Source organism: Lepisma saccharinum, chromosome 4 (genome assembly GCF_977018435.1).
Source record: "Lepisma saccharinum chromosome 4, izLepSacc3.1, whole genome shotgun sequence".
NCBI lineage: Eukaryota > Metazoa > Arthropoda > Insecta > Zygentoma > Lepismatidae > Lepisma > Lepisma saccharinum.
Window position 1 is genome coordinate 62,822,649 of NC_139232.1, and position 27,975 is coordinate 62,850,623.

Genomic DNA, 27,975 nt, shown 5'->3' on the forward strand with positions numbered 1-27,975 from the left:
ATTTTGCCTGTTCAATGCGATGGAAATAGCTCACATCACACTTATAAATGAGTACTTTGGAACACAAGTGGGGCGCTAGAAGTTCCCAAATTCCCGAGGAGTAAACTTGAATATAGCATTTACACCTAGCTTCAAGGATTTTAATGCCACTAGCAATAAATTTCAACGATTCGACTAATTGATATTAACATTTGGAATAATAATAGTCAGTTAACTAATGTTAGATAATGGACTAGACTCTGGTTATATTCCAAATTTCCCAATTGCAAATCCGACAAAACAATGTTGACCAAAGTACTTTCTTTAGAGCAAAAGAATGAATAAAAACAAAGGCAAAAATCATAGAATGCCACTCATTTTACATCAGATAATTATATTATATAACACGTTGTGATGCACAAAACAGACGTCCAAACTATGTTTTAGGCACACTTCCTGCACAGACCGACAAATACGAACTCGACCTCCAGATTAAAGTGGGATCCGAAGAACTTACATCCCTCCGCCAAGAATCAAAGTAAACCCTTCAATGCCATGTTTCATTCACTATTATTATTGCGCCCTGTTAGAGAAGGTGAAAATGAGTGGTACTAAATATGTATAATATGATGCCTGATGATTTTGACGCTACTACACGACGCCTTCACCACAGCTTACAACAAGGAAAAAGGAGAGTCCAACACGGAACGAAGCAGCATGCAAAATATAAGCTCTCTCTCTCACGTTTACAGGAATCCCGTAACTTGCAACTATTTCCGCACTAGATTCAAAAGCTGGACTGAAGAAAACAAGGTCTCTTCACCCCGCAAAAAAAAAAAAAATAATAACGCCCGTGGGAATCATGCAAAGCTTCTTCGCATGAAACACCTTTATGGCAGCATGCAATGTTCTCACTTCATGCAAACGCACGGGCATGAAATTTGTAAAGACCTGATGAAACGGAGTTTTCGCGATGATAATCGTTTGACCTACACATGTGTCGCTTTTAACGGTAAAATCTACATGCGGGTACACACTTTTACTTTTTTAAGGAGATGTTCACTTTTGTTCAGCATCACACGCAGTTGTTCTTGATCTTCTTGGAGACAAAACGGTTGCGACGTCTTGCAAAGCGCTCACGGAACACTTCGACAGGTAACTTTCAGCATCCCCAAAGGCATCCTAAAGTGTCTAGTCAGTGAAATTTAGTCACCTTCGATATGTTTCGAATGTTAATCATGGACACTGTTGGGCTATTCTTCATCCACTGTAAGAACGAAATTAATGTAAACAAAAGCATGTGATTTCGAAGAAATTGTGTTTTTCCTGTGTCGCTTCTGATTTTATTTTGTCCATTGCTACATTGGTCGTAACCACACGGGTCATAATGCAAGGTTCGGCAAATTCAGTACAGCAGAAACGTTGGGTGGCATCGGTTTATCATATGCGCTATATTCCTATGTGAAAGATTTCTGCAGTACCGTGATCTGAATAACCAACAGGATTTCTCAAAAGTCACGTTTGTATTTGTTTACTTTAACTTAGTTTTAACAGTGGACAGATAATAATACAAACGCATTTCCCCTTAGAATCTGTATCATGTAACACGGACAAGGTACACAACTCAAACATCACAGAAGTTTATGTCGGATGTGGATCCAGGTGTCAGAACCTCGTTGGCTAGAAATAATGCATTTTCCGGAATGTACTTCGCGGAAGAGAAGAAACGCCTAGCCGGGACATAACCAGTATTTTGGTACAGTTTTGAACCGTGAAGTAGGAAAGACGGCGAAAAGGGTTGACTTTTCATTTAAAAAAAACACCTAAAAGTTTCTTCTTCTTCTCCTAAATATACTGAACAAAACTAGGAATGATTCGGAATTCTAGCATTTATACTTTCCGATATACTAATTTTTCTGTTAGAGCAGTACATTATTTCAAATTTCGCGCTGAAAACAGTCTGGGCGTTGAGGCTAACACGCAGAAAGCAGCATCCACATTTAAGGGATAACACTTGAGTGCTTTACGAAAGGATGACCTTTCATAGCCAGCAGCAGAGTATCTCCAGCCAGTTAGCTTATCATAGCAGTTGTAGAAATTTAGCATAACGTCTTGATCTCGAGAAAACTGAACTTTCTAGAAAACCTTGGATATTCCGGTGAGTTTTCAATAAACTTCGAAAGAGTGGCCACTCTGAGTTATGTTTGGTACGTTTGTTTTAATGGTATATTTTACATGCCTCCAGTAAGCAAAAGCAATCCCACGGCTGGCTGATGGCTAGTAGCCTTCGGCGAGACTAGTATACATAAACGTGGGCGGAAACATCCCCTGCGCGAGGTGGGAAGTAATCTATGGCGAGTTTTTGGCACGATGGCCAGTTCCTATGACGTCAGATGGCTATATTGGCCTAAATCACCGCTGCACCGTTCCAACACGTGGGAAGTCACCTCGGGAGCGAAGTCGCTTCGTGAATGGCTTGAGAGAGAGGAGAGAATTTTTTGAAGATGGGTTTCTTCTGCATGTGTTATGTGCTTACCATTCGGGTCCACCAAGAGGAATATAAATTATAATTGTATGATTTATGAAGCAGAACGGTTTCAAATCGACCCTGGGAATAACTTCTTGCAGATACGGATTCATATTTGAACTGGTACGAGATCATATACCCGTTTCCCCAGCAAGATTTGTACAGTCACCCGCAAATATGCTTGTACAGTGTTCACACATTCTGCATTGGCATTTCCTTCAATTTACCTTCAACATCCTGACTGGGAAATTGCAGTATTACAGCCTAACGAGGAACTGGCGCCTGCAGTAACATCAAAAAGTATTGTACCTGTACGCTATCCTTACTTGTGCGAGTGACCCTATGTGGCCTCAGCATTTTATCTTAGCCATAGTCTTTTCAATTTTCACCCTCCCCTCTCTCTTTCCTTTCTCTCTCTCTCTCTCACACACACAAACACGGGAATATATGTACTTGTACTACACACGGTACATTCCTTACGAGTTGTCGAGGCCTCGCGCGGGCCTAAACCAATGTGGAAAAATGAGAAAAATATTTACAGTGCAAATGAATCTACTGGAATGGGAACGTAAGTTTTATGAAAATATAAAGAAATGATCCAGCACAATAAAAATCAAAGATTGCTGAAATCATTCTCTAAGCAAAGTATTATACTGTAATAACAATCAAAGTATGTTCATACACAGTAATCATTGATCTATCGCTGCCTTGTGTTCTTGACCCTTTTATCAGAAATCATCCCTTCAATCATCCAGTAAGAAATAACATTGACCCTTCTCCATTGCAAGGCTCGCCATGGGTAGGGTCCTTCTTTTCTTTTACGGGAGGAGAAGGGGGGAGCTGAACTTCATGGTTCACATAATATTAGAAAGAACACGTTCATGATTTGTAGAGTGAAAAAAAAATCCTAATTAATTACGAATATCATTCACTATTTGCAACATAGGCTGTAAGAAGTGTGTGGTCGTTTTTTTGGGTTTTTTAAAGTTTTTTTTTTAGATTATGCTATAGATTTCATTTCTTCGATTTATTATCTTGCAACAAGTTTTGGGGAAGAGAGAGAAAATGAATATGTACTACGAAACAATGAAAGAAAATATATTCTCCAGTTCTTACTACACTTTTTGCTCAATAATTTGAGTTGTGGGGGTTCAGCTCCATTAGCTCCTCCCTTTGATACACCCTTCGTTGAAGATCTGTACAAATGTACAGCAGGGCATTCTCCTGAAATGATTCAGAAAATATTATTTAACAGTCGTAATCTATGGATTAACTCGCCTACGTAATGATTATCTATCTAGACCTGTAATCAAAGGGTCCCGGGTTCGATTCAGTTGGAGAGAAAGAAAAGATTTCAGTGCGTCGGATGTATTCCAGATCTGTCTAACTTGACGCTAACCTTGCTTTTCTACTTTTGAGCGAAGAGAAAGATTATTCGAGCGCAGATTACCATGCTCATTTAAACTTATTTTCTGCTTTGCCGATTTTCGACCGCACATATCTTCTTAACAGGATTAACTCTCCGTCCAATTATGCAGAATTTCACGCCGTATACACAATTCACCTGCAACCGTACTTGTGCAAGAAGAACATGTTCTCTTAGTCTCGCGGTCTGGTAATCATGCAGGAGGAACGTATACACAACATCTACGTGACCTTGCTATTCCGAAAGGAAACACCTTGTCGGGAGCAAAGGAGTTTTTCCTCCTTCTCTTTCTCTCTCTCGGAGCTTCTGAGCACGTTTGCTCTTTTAAATCTTTGTTTGCTTACACGTACGTGCATGCACATGCACACGCATAAGTGATAAAAATAATGACGTCACGAACTGAATCTTAATGCACTGTGCCTCGTCAACGTGAAGTATAATTTGAACCTAATGTCCGTTTAATTGCACAAGGAGCCAAAAGGTGAACATTTAGGGCAGCCAAGCTTCTGCAAGGACTTGAGCCATTCGTTACACATTTCATCATTGCAAAGAGAGAAAGCAAACAGTAGAAGGATGAGGTTCGAATGTCGAATGAAAGGCTTTGTGAGCAATCAATTAACGTCACTTGTGTGGTTTCATTATTTCCTCGCCTTTACGAGGCCCATAATTATTAATGGATATAATTCATACTTTTTAATGTAGTTGCAGCATTTTAATTAATATCTCGTAATTTCTGTTTTCATTCTATATGGATAATAGGTCATAGTATTTCTTTTAATAACTAGATCTTCCGAGGGAACTGATTTGGGGAGCTTCCTCCAGATGCTCTGGCGTCTGGACTCGCAGCCAGTATAATCTGTGTGAGGCTCATGTTCTGTCGCCCCTATATGTTTGTGACGGTCCCCTCATCCATCTCATCACTATTCATCCTCATCTTGTAGATTAGCCAAAAGTGGCAGAGAAGCTAAGCAAATTAAAGTAAATCCATCAATCAATCGATTACTTCGAGGTAATCAGAGAAGCTAATGAAAGAACAGGAGCAAATATCAATACCTTAAAGTGATTCAAATTCAGAGATGATAATATCCAGAACCTTGTGCTACCAACTGAAAATGATGGCTGACGCAACAATGGAGCAAGCAGTATGTAAAATTGTCATTTTAACACAAGTATAAATCTGAATAACTAGCACAGACATGGAAAAGGAATGAAATGTTGATTGGTTTCACAAGATAATCTCCATTCCTGGTTGGGAACTAGATAAAGGCATCGGCATGACGTCTGGATACCACTTGGAGACCCCAGTTCGAGTTCGGTGGAGGATGACCTCAGGTGTAAGGAAAATTAGCCTTTAAAATCTCTCATACGCGGCTCTGGATATCATTCGGAATCTCTAGCACCACGTAAAGGAAGATGGAGCGTTGTGATAGCCGCATCACCTCCAACTCTGGCTAGGATCTCGATGTGTGAAGCCCGACCTCCACGCGCATATGTGACTTCACGGCACGGTGCAATGCACAGGGGGAGAAAGGAGATTTTTCGGACTAACGAAGCTCTGATCCATTGTGCAGAAGGGGTATGCGTTCTGGTCCGTTCACTCATCTTATCACTATTCATCATTGCCATTTCAATTAGCCACAAATCGAAAAAGAAAAACGAGACATAAAATAAACCAAAACATGCAGATCCTTATTCCCGAACGCAAATCCACAATTTTACTCGGCTACCTCCTCCAGATAAGTGCGCTGATCAGATAGAATATTTGCTTGTTGCCCAGGCCCGGATTAATACATATCGAGACCAGGGGGGACCCCCCCCCCCTCATATACAATTTCAGTCAAAACCCTCGATATTTTCGGCCTGATGTTACCTTTCGAATAGGGTTGCCATCTATTTCCATTCTGGTTATTTTACGTCAATTTTCTATCTCTCAGATTGACCGTTACGATGACGATGAACAGATAAAGTGGATAATTGCCAGGAACACAAGGTTCGAACATGGGACCTCTTAGTTTCGCATCGCGTGACGGTGACCACTCCGCAACAGGGGCAGGCACGATTGGCATCCTCTGGATTAATACATTTCTTCTGTAGGCCGTAATAATACCTTTCCAGAAGAAACTTGTGTCTTTCATTAAACAAAACCACTTGGAAGCAAAAAAAACTGTAGTCGAATACAAAAGAATTTAAAACCAAAGTCTTGTCCACACGAACCTGTCTAGGAGGACACATCGACGGCTACAATACAACCAATCCTCTCCGAGGTCCAAGTACCTAACGGGGAAGAGATTAATTTGATCATTGTCTACGCAGCTTCCGTATTCTCGTCTTGCCACGACTGGCCGACCACATCTAATTAAAGTACGGTGTCCTCGCTGAAGAACACGAACGCTGTCACTGGACGAAACCCTTCTTTTCCTTCCTTATCTGAGGATTCCCTCTGTCTCCTGTCTCTATGATTACTAGGATCCACCCGGTTGGTTCTTCCTCGGACAAATAACGTGTTCTTGTCATGCGAGGACCCCACCCATGGCGTTCCACTTAATTTCCGAGCCCTGCAGTGGAAAAGGGACGATTTTTATTTCTTCCTGGATGATCAGAGGGATGATTTCTGATAAAAGGGTCAAGGACACAAGGGAGCGACTGGATCATCTTGTTGATGTTGTGAAGAACAGAGTACGGTTTCTCCAAAACTAGCCTCTTTTATTTACACAAGACTTGTTGTATCAGTGATGCAGATCGTTTCCACATTATTTCGTTTGGCTCAACTCTGGAACCAAATGTTTCAGGTCTGTCCACTTACGCAGCAAGTATAACTCTTTTGAAAGGAGGTGTGAGAGTCGAGCATCAAGGAATTGCATGTGGGACCACAATCCAAAACAGGAGGCATACTAATCCTCCAAGTTGGGAAAAGTTTCAAAAAAAGAAAGAAAAAGTTTCTTGTAAACCCCCCCCCCCAAAAAAAAACCTTGAAACATTAAAGTTGTTCCTATTTTCAACCAATTAATTGAAGGTGTGAGAAATGCGGTAGCTCCATTGGTAAAGAATTTGACTGCGACGCCGGGATCCGGGTTCAATTCCCGGAGTGAGTGATCTAAGGTCGGAAGGCAACCCTTGTGGGGTATAGGCGGCCGAGCGTGATGCTGACCACATCATCCCAACTATGGCCGAGATCAAGAATATGTCTACCTCCACATCCACATCACCCCATATGCCTTCATGTCTGTGTGCACATGCACATGTTGACTTAATTGAACATGTGAATCCTGACAAGCTGAAACCTATTGGCGAGAACAATTTTGGGGACTTCAGGCGAGAAGATAATAAAATCTCCCATTAACACAGAAATGTTGGTCTTGTCTGCCGTTTGAGTGACTACATCCAATGAATTTTATTCATCACTCTTTCCATGCGTTCTAATTCATTTTGCTAGGGCGCTAGTGGTTATTATACATGTACGTATACCTGAATTAAACTTGCAATTCTCCCACTGCACCCTGAAAATGCGACAATTAGGTTTGAGTGACAGGAAGACATCTAGGATATTCCAAGGACTACATGGCAATTCTCAATCCATCACACGCTGGACGAACAATTGAATGTAACTATTGTGTTTCGACAATGATGCTGAATGGTAGGTACAGGTAAAGTTCTCCGTGCATACTGCATCGTGCCATGAAGGCACATTTTAGGGGATATTAGGGTAAGGCCCACAAAATTCTCGATCTCGGCCATTTTGGAGGTGATGTGATCAGAACCATGCTCCGGCTGCTTTTATCCCCCAGTGTTGCCCCCGTTACCCATTTATGATGCTGAATTGTGATTAGTGGAAATTTATGGATATTCACAAGACAAGTGATTGCTTTCTTCAGTAGTGGAGTCGAAGAAACAAAAGAAAGCGAGAATAACCAAAAATTATTTTAAAAAATGGCGTCTACGTGATTGGGCAAAGTAGGCATTACATCTCAAAGTAGGCATATAGGAACTATAAAATGTGCTACCACAGTCGAATTAAAACATTACGAGTATATATTTTGTGCAAAGGAATAAAAAAAACAATAGGCAAATATTAGCACCTCAACCATTAATAACCTGTAACAAATCTTTGGAAAAGGAAGAATTATCATAGCAAACGGATGTGAGGTTCGAGACCTTGGCGAAAGCCTCTCAGAAATGATTGTACCAGACCCACTGCTACAAACCTTTACACTGAACTCGCTTAGCCAGTGATAAATATTATTTTCTATTAAATATAAATAACGAGAGCGAGAGAGAACCGCCCAAAGCGCTGCATCTACTCCAGCCGCCCCTGGCCTACTTTTTAAAGATAGTATCTAGCACAAGTGCATTCGCCCACCCCGGCGCACTCCTCTGTACCAAACCAGGCCCGACAGGAAGATTTCCCTGGATGCTGAAGCACGAGTTCCGCGCCGCCGTAAATCACATGGGAAAGGACGAGACATTGAATGATCGCCCTGCCTTGATCATAAATCTGCCGCTTTTCCCAGAGATAATGGAGTTAATGGAAGCCAATCATAAGGACATCTGTTACGAAGCAGCAAGTAGGCTTCTGGAAAAGTAATTATGAAGGTCTAAAGTAGGGAGGAACAGAGCGTTCTGGTGAAACGGCGGTATAACAAATATTCCACGCTACGGCCATTGCTGATTGAATGAACGGTTGGATTTGTGGTTTCAAGAGTGGGATTAATGATTTCATTTGTTATTTATATTTCCACTCTGTGTACAGATGGTGTCGAGACATTGTAAATATCGAGATCAGATCTCTCGAGACTGTTGTGTAGCCAAACACAAGCAGATAAAACTCACTCAGGTGGTTTCCCCTCCTTCAGACTTCTCCTTCACACATTTACTTGACACTGCTGCTTCACATATCTACATGTTCACTCTCGCAGTTTATTGCACTACTTCATGACTGCCTACTCTCTTGTATTCCTTGAAACAGACGCGGATCCACGGGGAGGGCGATAAGTGCGATCGCCCCTCCAAATGGCCAGGTTTTTGTATATATTATTGTGCATAATATTTTTGAAGACTCGTGCACTGTCTTTTATCAGCACGTTTAACAGGCTTGAGAATATTTTTGTGAAGTTTGGTTTAAATCCACTTTGTGCTCTTGATAGGTTAATCGGAACTGGTTCTACAATTTAAATTTGGATCCGAACCATTGCGCAATAAGCCTCAAGACGGGTTCAAATCCGATGCCTCTTGAGAAAATAGGATTTTTTTTTCCTTTGTATATTCTGTACTTTACTTTTCATATCTCATCATTCAGTTTACCGTGGCAATGAAGGGAATCCAGCCCTGGACCCCTATTTTTTGCAAAATAGGTATATTCTAATCTATAGAGCATGAAGTCAGCTTGGTTCATATTTGTAGTATATATTGTTTATAATTAGGTGCAACTGTAGTTTGAAATTGATGCTCGGTGAGGTGAGGAACCCAACTGAAATTCGCCCCTCCCAACTGTAACTTCTGGATCCGCCAATGCCTTAAATATATACCTATCATTCTCGTCTAAATATCTCCCCTCGGGATTTTCTGAAAATGCATAATTATTCACAACCTCTGTAAAATCGTGACGGGACCAACACCCTGGGTTTCGTTCTGAGCTTTATGAAACTGAAAATATATATATATATATATAGAAAAAATATTTTACTATATGATTTCTTCAGACATAGCACGGGAATATCTAATCTGATTTCTTGTAGATATTATCATGTATCTTGTCTATAGTAAGTACATTCATATTGAAATGAAGTGGCAAGCATTGAATCGCAGTTCTCGCTGTTCAGTGGACATCGCTGTGTGCCGTGTTGCCACGTTCCACGTACAGATTTACTCCGCTGAATAAAAATCTGTATAAAATCGGTTTCGCAATGTGAATTGACAATGATAATGTATTTTAAAAATAGATGCAAAGAGTTTCATAACATCCCTTATAGTGTATTTGTAGGACTACCCAATACCAGGAAAAAGTTGTTTGGCAAAATTGAAAATAAGGTTCTTTTTTTTTTAGAAATTTTGAAAACCTGAAAATTATTAATTGTGGATAAAACCTTTTTGCCTGTACCGTAGTAAAATTTCATAACAATCGGACAACCAGTTTTTGATTTACAGAATTTCAAAGATAGCGATCGTTTGCAAAACTAAAAAAACGGCCCTTTTTCTGTTCACACGACGATAACAAATAGAAGGCATACCTGAAAAATGATTGGCTAGCTATAGATTAACGCAGGGTTGAAAAATCTAAAATTTGATTAACTCGTTTTGTATGTAGGTCTACTGGTTAATTTTTAATTGGAGTCCAAACTCGAGTATCTATAATTTCTAATCCGATAGTAGTTGCTTCATGTTCACACTTCAATTGTTATTCTGTTTAGTTGTTTAGGTTGTACCTATGATCAAAAGCAGCGACGGTGATAGTTATCGAATGGCAAAGAAACGGACACACACACACAACCATATATGATTTCTCCTGGATTCGAATCCAGGCAATGCTAAGAGCTCTAAGACTGCACAACAACTACCTTACTCAGCATTATACGCTGCTATCTTCGCGTTCTGTCAAGTTATGAATGGCAAGGTGCTCTTAATTTTATCCAATTAATAAAACCACTTCTACCTCATGTAACACAGAGATGCTACACCGTGTTGAAACTGAGATCAAAAGCCCTAAAATGTATCAAAACCATCAACTCAATCGAAGTTGGAAGAACTCGATTACGAAGTGACAGCGCTGTCGGGAGGTCCGTGAAATGCCTAATGTACATGTGTGTGCGCTACTGACGCCCTGGAATAATAGACAATCACGAATTCCTGGAAGAGAAGGCGGAAACTACAGCTACTTCAAACAACGATTATATCATTCCGAGCCTCGCGAGGCCAGCCGAACCTTAAATTACACAGTGAAAGTCGAGAACGTGGACGACCAAACTGCTGGGGCACAGAGAACGTGCCTCCGAAGTATCTTAGTCCAATCGATAACCCTAACCGCGCCAAAGAATAATACACAACTGGGGCTATTTTAAGGAGAGAAAAAGCTTATATCCCAGTAGCAACTTCAGTAAAACGTGGCGCTCGGTTCAGTGTTTCCAGGAGACGGGAAATTTCACGCAAATTGGTTAGGAAAAAAAAACTGTCGGAAAACTGTAAATTCTGCGTTATCCACACTGTGTAACTATGCGTATATACCGTACATTCTTTAGATATATATTTTCCTTTATACCCGCTAGTCGTTGTAGGTCAAAATACCCGGGCGGGGGGACTTGCCACTAGGCTATCCTAGGTTATAGCCTATGGGCTGCAAATCTAGGGTGGGCGCACAAAAAAAACGCTAAAGAGGCAGAACTGACAAAGACCTCCGACTATAAAATTCCTTAATATTGTGATAATAAAACAACATGTCAAGTACTTTTACTTGCTTATTTAATGAAATAAGGTAGAAGAAAGAAGTTTATAGCGTTTAAAAAGCTCCTTACATCATACCTCTAATAATTTTTAATCAGATGTTTCTATACTTTAAAGCTTACGAGAGTTATTAACACAGAGCATGTAATTAGTGTAAATGAAGTGTCAGCAGGGCTCAAAAGAAACGTTTACATAAATCCCCCTCTGAAAATACCCGAGACATGTTTCTGCCGTACATTTGTACAATACGGAGGTTACATTACAACCTTATAGCCTTTAACCTCACTGTTGCCTCGAACCAAAACTCGATTACCCGACCTACGTCGCAGAGTGTACGAAGACAGGGCTCTCAGGTTCGAATCCGGCCAGGACTTGAGTGTTCTTTGTGTCTCCTCATCAACTTCATCATAACATCACCCATCCTTATCTTCGCGATTAGCCCAAAGTGGTGTAGAAAAACGACTTAAAATAACCTAATTCAATTAATCAACGCTCGATGATATGAGTGGCGAACCAAGAATGGATTCCATGGACATGCACAGGAAAAATTGATTTCTTGAAATTGTGAGTCTTGTATGCGGACACAAGAAAAGGATACCACAAAAAGTGTTCTAACAGATCAAACATCTAGTAAAACACTGATTATGTAAAGAACGAAATACGAGGAAGTTGAGGGATGCCACCACGGCCATCGCTTACATTACAAGTCACAAGCAACAACTATAGAGTTAAAAATCTGACAACTCACAGCTTCACTCTTCTCTCGAGCCTCACAAATGGATTCCGCCATTTCACACATCGAGATCTCACCGTCGCTCACCGCGGGGCAAAGCACGGTTCCCTACGACCCCTCAAATTACAAAAGGGAAAATAAGCACATGTGAACGTGGACCAAGACGCAGAAGGTCGTGTAAGCAAGCAGTGATAACAATTTAGCGAAAAAGGACTAAACATTTACGGTTCGGAGAAGACTCTTGACTTTCTGGAATTCTGCTTTCGCCACTTCATCACGAAAGCTTTATATACACTGCATTCCTACTACGAACTCGGACATCCATCAGCCGAAGATATTTTTGAAACTTTCAGGAATCACATATGGGTTGACGTCTGGAAAAGGAATACTACCACAAATACCGTAGCCCAAATAGGGCAGAGGGACAATTTCCTCAGATCTTTCTCGCTGGGGCAACTGCCGATCACTGTTGCCAACTTCACTCTTTTGGAGCTACATCTGGCTCTTTCGTGCACTCGTTTGGCTGTGAACTGTGGCACCCGCCCTCTGCATCACTATGATGCCACCACTGGCTCCGGAACATAAAGACCAACTTTTGTCATGAGTGAACATTTTGCACGTGACGTGATATTCATATATAGGCTGCGTCACCCAACCCCTCGTACCTCCCCATATATATTGTGCCGTGCATTAGGTGAAGATGACAATATTGTTATTCGGGAATCCTTTATTTTCGATTTCATATGAGCATCATTAGATTATTGAGATGGGTGATGCCGCCAAATCTAGGCGGTGAAAACTAAGAATAAATTGCCATCACTTTAAAGCTAACGGTAATAGCAGCGCCCCCACCCCTCTGACACCTAAAATTACCCTAGGAGGCACTTTATACAGCCTTCGTTAATCTAGCTCCTTGAAAGTCATCTTTAGCTCCATCAATGGTGAAATTTAGCTCTTTTATGCACACCAGGTTTGGCAACACTGCCCGGATGGCCGTAGGAGGCAAGGAGAAATGCAATGGGGCCATTATTTTATTTGTTCTCTCGGGAATATGTAACATCCAATGTCTTCAAAAAGTAGAGGTAAAGGTGGTATTATGAGCCATTCATATATTATGAGCCCCCCCAATATCTGTTCATGGAGTGGCCTCAGCCTGGTGGCGATGATTTGAACTGCTAATTTAGTAACGCCTTTTGCCGCCAGAGAGTTCTCGTTCAGTTGCAGCTGATAGTTTATGAGTGAACGTGTTCTTTTTGTTTTCTCGATCTGAAAAACTTTGAAAGGTAAGTGTTTTCCTTTTAATTGCAGTACTTATTCATTTAAACTCATCCTAGTGCATTATTGCATTGGATAAAGCATTTTTAAAATATTGTTTTTGTGTAGATACTATGTAATTTTGCAAGTAACAAAGATTTGTTATGCGTGTTTCAATTCCAATATGGCGAGGGTTGTAAAATGAGCCCCCATCGTGCTTGGTATATGAGCCCCCAAATTTTAAGGGGCTCATATTATATACACTACAGGAGTGTTTTCAACTTCGTCTTTTCAGATGCCACGAAAAGTGCTAGGTCCAAAAAACAAGACCAAAAGAAAAAACTGGAATACTGAAGATATGGTTAAGGCGATCAAGGCTGTAAGAAACAAAGATATGGGATTGAAAAAGGCATCAAAAATGTTTCTTGTTCCAAGACCTACTCTTCAAAGACTTGTTCGAGTTGACAAACCACCGGAAGAAGCCGCTTTAACAAAATTAGGGAGAAAACCTATAATGGGCGAGGAGCTGGAAAGTGAATTACTCGAGTATTTACTTATCATGGAAAGTAAATTCTATGGTCTTACCAGACAAGATGTTCGCAGAGTAGCTTACCAACTGTGTGAAAGAAATGGAATTAATCATCCATTCACAGAAGAGGGGTTAGCTGGTAGAGCTTGGTTCGACCACTTCATGAATCGTCATAACAATGTTTTATCTCTTTTGAAACCTGCTGCGACATCGTTCTCAAGAGCAAATGGCTTGAACAAAGAGGCAGTCGACAATTTCTTTGATATCCTGGAAGCCGAGTACGCCAAACACAACTACCCGGCAGATAGAGTATTTAATGTCGACGAGACAGGAATATCAGTCGTTCAAAGCAGAATCCCTCGAATCATTGGGTTGAGAGGAAAAAGACAAGTGGGAGCTCTAAGTTCTGCTGAACGGGGCTCTCTCGTGACAGTAGTCTGCTGCATGAATGCAGGGGGAACTTTTGTACCTCCTATCTTCATTTTTCCCAGGAAATATGTCTGAGCTTCTCATGAAAGGCGCTCCACCGGGGGCAATTGGTAGATGTCATCCGTCCGGTTGGATACAAGCAAATATTTTCACAGACTGGCTAACGCACTTTATTGACAAAACTAAACCCTCAAAAAATGACCCTGTGCTCCTTATTCTAGATGGCCACAACTCCCACACCGAAAACATTGACATTGTGAATCTTGCTCGAGAAAATGGCATATCCATTGTAAGTTTACCCCCACACACATCGCATAAACTGCAGCCTCTTGACAAAACATTTCTTGGCGCTTTGAAACATCACTACAGTGAAAACATACGCAAGTGGATGCTTCACAGTGAGAGACCTGTTGGACCCTATGATATTGCCGAACTATTGGGAAAGGCTTATTTGACTTGCCAGACCTTATCCATTTCTGTGAATGGGTTTCAGGTTACAGGATTATATCCGTGTAACCGGAATGTTTTTTCTGCTGTGGACTTTTCACCTTCCTCTCAAGAGGTACTGGATTTGGAAACCCTGTGAAAAGGCAAAGGGAAAATACCTAAATCCTCCAACAATGCAGTAAGAGGACAAAACACAGGTACCGAAACTCCACAAGAAGATAATCAAAATGCATCTGCGACGAAAAGTGTAGAATCAAACGGCGCTGGAACTGCAAGTTCACCAGTTTTGGAGAATGTGCAAGTAACAAGATTCCAACCAGCTGCTGAAGATTTGGCATGGGCAGGGCCTTTCAGTCTGCGTAAAGATAAGGAGAAGAAGATTCCCGGACACACTGTGTCTCCAAAAGATATCTGGCCTGTTCCCGAACCAAAGAGGAAAGTGCCTAACAAAGGTCCTAAACCCTCCAAGGCAGCTTTGATTACATCGTCTCCGTACAAAGATACTCTGTTGGCTACTGGAGAAAAAAGAAAGAAGTCAGACTCAGCTGAAGGGAAGAGACAACTGAAGGATAAAAAGAAAAGAGATGATCAACAGCCTACTGAAGAAACGGAACCTAAAACAAAGCATGAAGTGAAACCGAAGCTTCATCAAGATTCAGATAAGGAATACTGTGAATCAGATATCGATTCTGGGGAATCTGTCTTAGAAACACCAATCGGAATGGAATATCCCGGTGATGAAGAAGCAGTTTGTCTGTTCTGCGAGGGTCTATTTTCGGATGACAACCTAGCAGAACTATGGGTGCAATGTCTCATCTGTGAAATTTGGGCACACAACGACTGTGCTGGATGCGAGAAGGATATTTACATTTGCGACTTTTGTAAATAGACATTACAAAAAACAAAATAAAACTTTTGAAATGGTTTCTTAATGGTTTTGTAATGATTTTTTCAATGATTTTGTTAAGAACTCTTTTATGATATTTCACATCATAATATTTTTTTAAGGTTTTGTAATGAATAAAATGTTGTTTGTATGGTTTAATTTGTCATATACTTTTCTAAACCAGTTATTCTATTATTTTTTCCTAGGGGCTCATATTACCAGCACAAAACTTTTTTTCCACAAAATGACTTGTTTTGTATTTTATTTTTTTTCATATCCTTAAAGTTTCTCAAATTGGTTTATATTTTAACAATAGTTGTATGAAATGTTGTAGTTAAAGTTATCATAAGAATCTGAACAAAAAAGTTAAAAATCAAATTTTAAAAAATACAAAACAAAATGGGGGCTCATAATACCACCTTTACCTCTACATGAACGGAAAAGGACACGTTGAAGTATGTCATAGTAGAATGAAAAGTCGAAACTCCCATTTCGTTAGCCGTAACTTGAAGTTGAAGTTGATTTCCCATAAGGAATACATGGGATTCTGTAAATACTTATTAATCATATATTTCAAAAATCGTGTCTAGCTTACTAATCAACTTGAACAGTTTCCACTTGCAAGATGGAGAGAAATTCATATTCTCTTGCATACTAAACCCTTTTCTAAAATAGCAGTGGCCAGTCCGACGATATTGAAATAAATGCACAACTGGTGAGTAATTGTCCCTCTTCGCCAAACGGAGGATCGTCGATTCCTAACTGTGTTATAGTGTTGATGATTTTGCATGTATAAAAATGTATTTTAAAACACATGAAACTCTTCTCCGTCCATTGTGAAACTGAAGACAATGTAAACAAAAACAAGTGAACAGTAATTGCTTCTACATATACAGCACACAAATTTCCGTTCGTGTTGGAAGTTATGTCGAGTGTGTTCAAGAATTACATCTGATATCCATGAATGATACACTATGTAGTTTGTGTGTTTTATACGGGTATTGTTCATTTGTTGTTGGGAGAGAAAATATTCTTAAACTGCGTATATTATATGTTTTTTAAAGGCATTTGAACCAATGAAAGCTGTGATTACATCCCCTTTCCGCATAATCAAGTTCAAAGGGGAATAATTAAAATGAGAGAAATTTGCTACACAGTTAGTATGTTCTCCAGGTAAAGGTTCTTTTTATTAACAAGCCTAATTAATTTATTAAGAATGTAACTGTTTTTATATATTTATTAAAAGTCCATGATCCAACAGGTGTCTGAGGGTTCGGTTATAGTTAACTGTAGAAAAGGAGAAAACGTTATTGAATGTGTTCACATATGCAGCACACACGTAAATTTATTTATATACATAGTATGACTAAGGGTACTGACTTAACTATTGGCTAATATGACTAAACCTAACCTAACCTAAGATTATTGACTAAGAGGATATTGCTGATTTATGTCACTTTCTGTTCATATTAAGGACGTGTTCCAAATTTGTTAGTGTTTACGTTGAAAATCATGTATTACAGAGACTGACAAGATACAAATTTCCCTCATTTCAAATATTTCCTTTTCAGCTCAAATTAGGCGAAACAGAAGTTCCCATTCCGACTAAAATGGCAGCTGGGTCATAAATCATATTATCGTGCACTGATAAACTATTAAGCGAGACGGGAATATATGGTGTGTGTTGAAACGTCGGCAGTAAGAATAAAATTTTCTTGTTTTCCGAGTTCCGTACAGTGTACTAAATATCAGTTTTTAAACTCTTTGCCCAGGAAATACGTGTTATAGTTTCCTGTGGTGTCCTTCAACAGTTTATCCTTCTTTATCACTGTTTCTCAATTCTGCATGACGCAGTTAAGCCACGGAGATGTGCGACATAAATACAACTGAAGCTACCAATAACATTATTAAAATGAGAAATATACGCTAAAGGTCGACAATTCCGCAAATTTCCTTCTTCACAACCATCGTTGAGGTTGTAGGAGATAAGGCACGGTCCCATCCCACCGACGGTTTAAAATTCATGCTGGTCCAAATGACCTACGTCATTAGTTAGTAACTCGAAGCGAAAGTTCCAGACTGTACCTCATCATTAGATGACTCTCTCCCACCTCCATTTCTCTCTATCCCCCCTTCTCCTACTAATTCAACGAACCTACGTGTCCAACCTAAACTTGATACCATTGTCTGCAGGACGACATTGCTCATTTTCTCAGGTACCGAAATCAAGTGCATGCAACATGCAATCGGTAGAACTGGCAAACTAATTACAATCTTACGTCTCTATATCTTACGTCTCTATTAATATTGATCCTGACAAAACAATGGCGCAACTTGTCGGTTGACTATTCACGTGTTTCAAAACAACTTCAGCTACAGCATCTACAGTAGTCAATAGAGCTTCAAAGTTGAGATAATAATTCTCGATACAACGTCAAGAATAATACGCAAATTATAAGTTACGCTTTACTTGAAACGCGATTCACTCCCGAGTACTGAACTAATAATAGGTTTCCAATACATACGGCTCTAAAATAGCACACACAAGCCCCATCATCAACTACAATTGGTTTCAAGGATATATTGATATGGTGTTTGGGTATGATGCATTGGACAACACCTAACTATGTGAGACATTCAAAATAAACAATGACAGAGCTAGAAGCTGGTAAATGCTTCTGTATGTTACCAGGCGGATCTAACACCATGTACGAGTACTTTTTAAATAACAGTCAAGAGGAGTGCCCAACGCTTCTATTACAGATTCTTCGAGAAAAACATATCCTGAACGCATCTGATTGATACCATCCTGGCATCATTAGTCAAGGCCCGCCATACTGGATTCAAGCATGGTGGCCAGTAAACTAATATCATGTGATATGTGATAGAATCATTAATATTCAATGAAGAAACTTGAAATCGAAGTCGGCAATCACGAAAGAGAAATCTTCATAGATTAGAGCAGCAACAAATTGTCATAGATTACAACCGTATCACGAATTAATTGTAAAAGTAGAAACAGGGAATTGTGGAGGAATAATTTGATCAATGAATGAACGTAAACATGTTCATTTGTGTGAACCACAGAAATTAAATTACTAGGGTATTACCTGGCACTGAATGAAGAGGTCGAAAAACTCATTCAACAGACTGTGAAATAAAGGTTATAAAAACTTTATTCGCGATTATTCCTTGGTTACCGGCTTATCAATTAAACAATCAAAAATTAGTTTTCTAGTTCTTAGATAAATCTCGACGATGATAATGGGCCAAACACAACGATGTGCCTTATAGCAAGGGGTTGTACCTGGGAGCTCTGGCTTCGTAGCTGACCACTCTGCCAGAGAGGCCGTGACCTGAAGATGCAACAAGATTCGCTGTAATGCTCCCATTTGAGGAAAGGGGGGGGGGGGGCTGAGATCATTTTGTCAAGCTGGTTTCATTTCCACGTGAAAATGACCTCTGTAAGTTTGTTTACAAGAACTACATTTATCGTCTGAATGTTGAGATACTAAAGAGCGACCACAAGGAAAAGAACCTTCGGCTAAAGGTTTCCGCACACCTTCCTCTCCATCGGTTCAACTCGGATCATAAGGAATCATGCTCCACTTTGCCCCTCCCCTGCACGTGAGAGTACGATGCACAGGAGTCGCGGTCTACGCAGGCTCTTTTGCCTGAGGTTCCACTGTAACTTAACTTTCAGTAACCAGACAATGTAATTTTTACAAGTTCTCAAACAGGGAAATAAATTTGTGGGCATCCTATATTTTCCAGAAACCACTAACATCTCGGCACAAAAGAATTTTGATTTTTTTACAAGCCTCTCTGGTCCCTTATTTTTAGACGTAGCTGGTAACACTGTTAATGACAGCTTTCGTACCGAATCGCCTGTTGACGGTCACGTCCCATCTTAAAGAAATCCAGCCACTTCTCCTGTGGAGGAACACAAGTAAATGAGCGCGGGTGGCGAAACCTGCAAGTGTGTAACGAACAGTCCCCGTAATTGTCTGTTCCTTTCCCACCGCCTTGGGGGATATCGATTACAAAACTCGGATCGAAATTACTGATCTCCGGCATGATTCGACACCATCGGCATTTCCATCTCTGTAATCAACAAGGAGTAAACGTAACAAAAAAAAGCATTTTTGCTGCTGACTCGTCCTTAGCAAGAGAAATAAATCGGACTCTAGAGCTTTTAGTATATTGTCAAAGACATCATTCTACACTTTTCTGCCGATTTTTAACTCATTATAGTTTTCCCGTTATTTGTCAATATTCTGTCTAATCTTAGAGGGTTCACGGAATCTCAACGTTTGTTCCTACATGATTAAAAACCAGTCACTTTAACGGAGGTTTATTTTCAATGATTAACCTACCTGTCAATTAATTAAAGTATCCAGACTGCTGATTTTTTCACCGCGCGGGTCATCCTAGCAACAAGACGATTTCAAGTATTATTCCAGGTTTTCCAAGAAAAGTACCTAAATTCCTAGGTTACATTCACATGGCATACCACTGACCATGATGATGATAATTTCAAGATTATTGTGTTTGATGTGTGACGTTACTTTCTTTGTACTCTACATGTCTAGTAATGTAGAAAAATAGCAAAATGTCCGCCATCTTGGAGCGAGTTGACAATTTAATTCAAAATATAACGCCAGTCCTCCAAGGTATCTAGATAAGACGACATCAGCTCAAAACCTACAATTTTACGGCGGTGAAAACTTTCATGACTTGTTCAACAACGCAATATATTTCAGTTTTTTTTTTTTTAATGCCAAATGGTAGACCAAGTAATGCCATAATATTTTGGAGAGTTTCGTTTTTCAGTCTCCGAAAATATGTTCTAGGTAAAGGTTTGAACTATGAACAGAATTCCGAGCGTCTGCAATACGTATACCATACAGCTCTGCCAAGATGAGAAAAATCCCACCAAACTCGTGAACTATAGTGGACAGTCATTTGTTTTCTCCTCGCGCTTGTGCCAGAGTGCGCCGTTGCCAAAAAATTTACAAAGTTAGAATATACGTCTCTTATTTGGTTGCGTACAGTCTTCCCTACTGATACAAATACTTGGCACTGAATAATGACGACGACGATGTGGGGAAGAACGCAGCACATTTTGGCAACGTAGGGGCAGCATTACATGGAAGCAGCTGATTGCATTGCTCGCTAACGGTTGAAATTTGACGACAGAATCTTTCTCTTATTGATCGAACTTTGTCGCCATATTGAAACATGTTCACCTATTTAGATTTTAAATGCAATACTAGATCCGTCATCCGAGATATCCAGATGCTGCTGCCTTAACAATGTCAGCTCAAAAGCTGTAAATTTCCGGGAGGTTATCTTGCAGGGTTGTTAAAGGTCGAGGACCCATAAATTCTAACGGGTTCTATTGGGTTCCGTTGCAGGACCGGAACCTCTTTTCTCGCACAATTTAAATTCGGTACAAGTTGCGTATTGTTACATTGAAAAAAGGTTCCTGGATCGTATTTTAATTGTTCCTGAAAAAAGTTCCTGGACCGTATTTAAATTCATCCGCAAAAAAGGTTCCTGGACCGAATTGAAATGATTTAAATATGAAAAGGTTATACAGTCTAGAACTCATTTACGTTTGCAGATTTTCTCTCCCAGTCCGGGATTGAATTTATTTACAATTACAGACCAGGCTTGAGCGATTAAAAGTTGCCTTCTAAAAAAGTCCGCGAGTACGTTTTACATTGGAATCTCACACTGCGGATGTAGAAAACGTAGCGCAGATGTTGTTCTCTCGTGGGCCAGATTCAAAAACTCCCTTGTCGAAGAGTTACTGTACATAACGCAATGGACTATATGCCGTCACATTGAGTTCATACAAACCCGTCGCGTGTTACTCCAGCATCCGATCCAGGAACCGCAGCCATTAGGAGCCGTCGATGAGGTAACGTGAGGCTGCTGTGTTCCCAGCCTATTGCGACAGGGAATGGCAGTGCTGCTACAACGAAGTGAAGGAACGCGTGAGAGACTGGGGCTGTATGGAGTGTGGTAACGTGCCTGCAGCATTTGCGTTTAGCCTATTTCTACCTTGTACCTTAGATTTTCGAGACAGCCAGCACCTGGATTAGTCTCTCATGCTCACAAGTGGATAATTGTTTATCGTCAGGTCCGTATTCGATCCAAGTTGCGTATTGTTTCACTTCAATACGAAACTTGGACCCTATTTAAACTGATTCGAAAAAAAAACGGTTCCTGGACTGTATTTAAATTGATCCTGGAATAAAGGTTCCTGGACCGAATTTAAATTCACCCGGAAAAAAGGTTCCTGGACCGTATTTAAATTCATTCAGAAAAAAGGTTCCTGGACCGTATTTAAATTGAGCGGGAAAAATGTTCCCGGACCGAATTGAAATACTTTACAGATAAAAAGGTTCTTTACGGTCCAGAACCAATTTACGCTTGCTGATTTTCTCTCCTGGACCGGAATTGAATTTATTTAAAATTCCTGGACCTTTAACAACCCTGTTATATTGCAACTTGTTCCTTCTTAGCCTCATGCACGAAATTACAAAATTTTTATACCAAATGTTTGCTCAAACTAGTGTTGCCCACGAGACGAGACTTTGGCCTGTCTCGTCTCGTCTCGTGGAAATGCTGTCTCGTCTCGAAAATATTCGTTTGCCTCGGGACACATGATCAATCTCGTCTCGTCTCGAATTTTTAAAAGCCTGTCCCGTCTCGTCCCGTGGGCAACACTAGCTCAAACGATGTCCTAAAAGTGCTAGATTTGTTTCTAAGTATCCGAATATGAAATCTATACACGTAATCTAGACAGCAGATTTTGTAGTTCTCGCAACGTAACGAAAAACTGTTGCTTCGTCCGTTTTCTGGAAACATGTCGACCGATTTCGTAAGACCAATCCTCCAACATATCTAGATGATATTAAATGTTCTGCTGAGAAAATTTCTGCTAAATTTACGAGTTCTCCATGGTCGCAAAATCGGAACAAAATATCATGTATTACTAAACATTTCTACATTGCACTTACCTTCCCATGCTGAAGCGCGTCTTTCCTTTTCTTCTCAGCCATTGGTCCAGTTCGCGAAATCAGATCAAGCCATACCAGCCCTTCCAATCGGTCTGTTATTTACACTGCATTGATTGCTGAGCTGAAAGAAATGGTTAAAAAATATGATAAGATTGAGTTTTCATGTTATTTGTAAGAGCAAATTGTAAGAGCAAATGACAGCATTAAGATTTACCAAAACATAGCACATGAAAGGAAAAAAGTGTTAAATGCGATCTAAAAGGAAATCAATTCTCCAATAAATATATCTGCCATACGAGTTATTGAGAATTTTAAATGACAACTTCATCCAGTGCTAAGATGGGAATTGTAAGTTTGGAAGAGAGGAGGTATTTGCTTGAAGCAAGTAAAAACGTCCAAATAAAGTGAACCAATAGCTGATGTCCAAAACACACAAAAAATGGTCCACAGAATATCCATCAAACATTCTTCCTGGATATCCCCAGTACGGACATATAGATATCCAATTGATGTCTACTGGACATCCAGAACTTCGGCACGATGTCCAAAAGTCATCCAATACATGTCCCCTAAACATTTGAGTGCTGATTGGGCGATTGAAAACGGTTAACAGTGAACAGATTAAGCTTATTTTACTAGTTGAGGTGTCCGTCGCCTCAAAACAAAACATTTGAACTTGACAATTGCAGTTGCACGAATTTAGGAAGATCTGCATTCGTATAATGCCATTTTATGTTTAAAAGAAAAATTACACCTAAACAATATTTTATCCTGTTCATGTAGCTATTTTAGGTCATTTTTTTCTATTTCTCGAGGTTAATCGTGAAAAGAAGAACAGAAAAGCAGATGACAGAACAAGTATAGTGAATTTGGATTTGAAATGGGGATCCCTGTCTTCAAGGCGTTACGCTTTAAATGTAAGGGGAAAAAAGTGAATCTCCTATTGTGCGTTCTACATGGTTGACATGATTGCATACATCATGGGAGAAACATTGACAGTCTCATTGTAGGAACTGGAATAAATACAACATATTCATCCACCACGTAAAGGAAGTATTACACTGCGGAAGAAAAATATTACCGTTTTCCCCTTCCAACAATAATGCCCGCAACTCCCTCGCAACTTGGGTGATAAAATATTCAATGCTGGAGGTTCTCTTCTTTCCGAAACAAGTTACGTGCGGTGAAAGTATTTGGGACCCGGCGTCCTTTTCACGCGTGGTTTATCAACGTCACGTGTCAGAATGTGGATCTGTGAAGAATCTTTAGTCGACGGAGTCACGCCACACCAAAAGACGAGCGGAAGCGTGTTCTCCCCATCACATGGTTTGGAGGATCTTCTCCAGAGAAGGAATTCAGCCCTGCGTTTTTATTCAGCATTATCAAATTTAAAAATCATGATCCAGACTCCGAAGGTCCTGGGTTTCAGTCCCGTTCATGGTTAGCAGTTACTTTACCATTGTCCTTTTTCCATCGTTCAGCTTTATCACCGTGTGTGACGTAAAATAGCCAATATACAAACATTTAAAACATCGATATTTTAGAGTGTGTATAATTAATGTGGACTACCAAGGAATATTCAGCAATTATATAGAAAATTAATATCAGGATACCATAGTACCTATGATCCCCCCATATAGGAAGATTTGTTTGCTAATAGTTAGCTGTTAAAGAGGCTTTTCTCGGCGAATTCACATACATTGTCTTCGATCCTCGCAAAATACACGAATGACGTGCAAGGAAACAAAACAAAAATACTGAACGAATGAACCAACACAAAGAGCTTTCGAGATTCTACTGTCACATTATAATTTCTCTGCGAACCTCCTTCCTAGCTTATAACTGCGTCATCTTGAATTTGAGATATCTCGGGTTCGATCCCTGGAAGGAAACTCTGCATTGCCGATGCTCAAATTAGACACAGTCTCAATTAATCCGTCTGTATATGAAATTGAGCTTGCAAGCGTTGACAAACCTTTTAATGAGAAAGAACTCAACGGAAAACATTGTCCATGTATGTGATGTGTGTATACGCATGTGTGCGTTAGTGTGTGGCACAGAGAGGAGAGAGAGAGAGAGAGAGAGAGATGCAAGACTTGTAAAATATGCCTTTATGGTAAAGGTAAGATAAAGTTACCGTGCATATAGCACCGTGTCATGAAGGCACATTTTGGGAATGTGGGGGTAGGGCCACACACATTCTTGGCCATTTTGGAGGTGATGTGATAGGCCACGCTCCGGGCGCCTTCACTCCCCCCCCCCCCCACCGGCCACGGTACCCATTGACTTGAAGTTGGGTGAGCCCCAGAAAAATTCCGACCTTAGACCCCGGGAATCGAACCCGAGTCTCCCGCGAGACAAGTAGACGTCCTACCGACTAGACAACCGCAGCTCTCCGATATACTATTGTGGATGTGAGAGAATTGAAATATAATCAAGACAATGAGCGGAATACATTTTAAGGTAGTAGAATCATCCACCAGACTTTTCGATGCAGTTTCGTTTTCAAACTCGAATATGATGGCACATGCTCGCTCATTGCTCAAATGTACAAACAGAAATTAGAAAACCACGCACAGCGAAACAGTAAAACTTACACAGAACTTCACTCTGTACTTGCGTGGCAACTTGAATATGAAATTCACAGCACATGAATTTTTAATAGATTCGCTCGGAGTACGAATGAACCAACCAAAATTAACGCAATTTTTGGGGGCTCTGTTGGGAGTTGAAGTTGAGATTTACTGAAGAATCGTCTACGCTTCCGACGTCCGAGTAATAAAGCAGCATGCGGGTGTATGCATAAATTAATTTTAAAGATATACTTGCGCTCTAAGAACAACTTCCAAGCTTTTAAAGTCCCTCAGTTTGATACGGCTATAACTCAAGCAGCAGGGAGCTAAACTGGTTTGGATTGAAAATAATACACCATACGCTTCCACTTAATGTTAGTTGTCTTGTAGTACAGAGATATGATTTGTCCTCACTGTATTTTAAGCGATTGTTATTACCTTTTGGTTTACAGAACGAATTTAACGGTCAACATAGAGTAGGCTTATTCAGTTGCACTGCGTAGGTTGATAAAAAGTTCGATCCGTTATTCGTGTGTTGTCTCGGGAAACCTTACACTTATTTCGAAAGTATTTCTATCTAGAAATCATAAAAATGCGTGACGCCACAGTGCTGACTCAAGAGAAGTCTGCGTCAACCCAGGGCAGAATCGATACCTCACACAACGCTGGCGTTGGACCACACGGTAGCATCCGCTTGATGCGGATAGTGGATTAACTAGTCACAGAACTAGCTGTGCTGACTGGAGTGGATGAAGTCGTGATCCTACACACATAAGTGATGCAGTTGTTTCCGCTTGGTGTCTGCAGAAAAGTCGATTTCAAGTTTTCTGGAGTTTCCACAACCTAATCTTGGTTTATCCCGACACCTGACCTGTGGCGAATTTAAAGGTGAACTCTGCTCTCGTCGTTCCATCTAAAATCTAATTTTGTTTCGTAGACTTTGGGCGTCCTGAGGGGTTGGGGCAAAGGGACGTACAACAGAACGTTGCAGGAACGTGATAACTTGAAACTGAAGCAGCAATTTGGGGAGAATTTTCGCTCCCCTTCAAAAAAAAAACTTCGGACGTCCATGTTCGTATGCTAGGGGGATCCCAAAGTTTTTGAGCCGGCATCGACCAACACACGTCATATTTTCCGTGCGACACTTTTATAGAAGCGACCACAAACAAAAGACCCTTCGGCCAAAAGCCTTCGCGTATCTTCCTCTCCATCCGTGTTCCACTCTGGCCCTCATCTCTGCAGGTCCTTTTGCCTATGGTTGATTGATTGATTTAGTTTATTTTACTTCGCTTTTTGTGCCTCTTGGCTAATTTGCGAAGATGGGGATGACTGATGAATTTCATGAATGGACATTCACAAACAACCAAGCCCGAGCGGGATTCGAAACCGGGACCTTTGGCGTCGCAGCGCGATGTGCTAACCTTTTGCCTATGGTCTCATTATATTTTCCAACATAAAAAAGTTACTAACGTGTATTGCTTTACATTTAGAAATACAAAATCAGAATAAAATTACAGAACTGTGTAAGCAAAAATTGCACGAGATGTGACTCTTTCTACATATAGCCCAAATGCATGAGTCTTTCGCAACAATTTTAATGTAGATCTTAAATTTTTAGTGTATTGCGTCTTAATAGAATGGGCAAGCATGTTTTGCAGTACATTATGTCCGTACCGTAACAAACCAAAAACGGCGACTCCCAAGAAAGTCGCGACAAACAATTTGAAAACCTCTGTCATTATCCATTAAGTGGTGATATATTGAATTAGTGCAGATCCTCGTAAAATAATAATTCTTGGTACATCTGCTCCTGGAGATTTATGAAACGAATAGGGCCTGGACTTCGTAAAATCCTCACATTTACATCATTACTCTGGAGATTTTAACATAATTACTAAAGTAAAAAGGAGTATGGTTGAACTTAAAATACTGTTAAAATCCACGTGTACATTGGAAGAAAAAGCAAGTTTAAAGTGTAAGCTGTCTTAATCTGGAATATTAATTTTTAATACAAAAAATTCTACCACGTAGTTCGTATAGAGAAAAGAAAGCATTCAAATGGGGAGCTGCTGTAGTCAGTCTCTCAGTCACAAGGAACATCACAGAAATGACGGAGACAAAATGCAACTGGCTGTTGGGAATTTCAAGGTTAGTCCAATTAGCTAAATTGCTTGCGTTTCGTGTTAACACTTTTCTGCGGATATACGAAGCGATTCGGCTACACCCAACTGCGCAATTTCAATCCTCCACTCGGGAGAGGGGGATAAAACATAGACACACTGCAGTCTTAAAGCTCGGATGGACCTTGGATCTTCGAAGGTGGTTTTCGTTCATCAACTTTACAAAGTCTATTAGAGCAACGTCAAAATTGATGATGCTTTAACTTCGTATGGTGTATTTTTTTCTTCAATATTGTAGAAGCGCCGGCGCTACGAAACAGCCTAAATTCGGTTTCAAACCACAGGATGATACAGCTACCAAAATTATTCAAGTTTACAATGAACATTTCTTTGAATATAAAATGCTTATGAAAACAGATTAAGATGCAGTATAAATTACGATGGTTGAGACATGTAGAGACTTAGCAGAATACCGAATTCCTAAAGAATATGGCAAGAAAAAGATACATCAAGAAGAAAGAGAATACCGTACATAAGACAGACAGGTGCTGCTGAAGATAACTGGAGATTGATTGTATTATCTTACATACAGTTCCTGCATCTTTAGGCT

The 27,975-nt window shown here is 40.2% G+C and overlaps 1 protein-coding gene across 14 annotated transcripts in view; it reads right to left on the reverse strand.

Annotated features, from left to right (window-relative positions):
* The window catches only part of RhoGAP19D (Rho GTPase activating protein at 19D), a 252,436-nt gene that overhangs the window by 210,575 nt on the left and 13,886 nt on the right, over positions 1–27,975 (reverse strand). For all 14 annotated transcript variants that reach the window (XM_083120612.1, XM_083120610.1, XM_083120614.1 and 11 more), the window contains exon 2: positions 22,673–22,793. In XM_083120612.1, coding sequence (XP_082976738.1) covers positions 22,673–22,714 — 42 coding nt within the window. In that variant the 5' untranslated portion in view covers positions 22,715–22,793. The remainder of the gene's footprint in view (positions 1–22,672; positions 22,794–27,975) is intronic.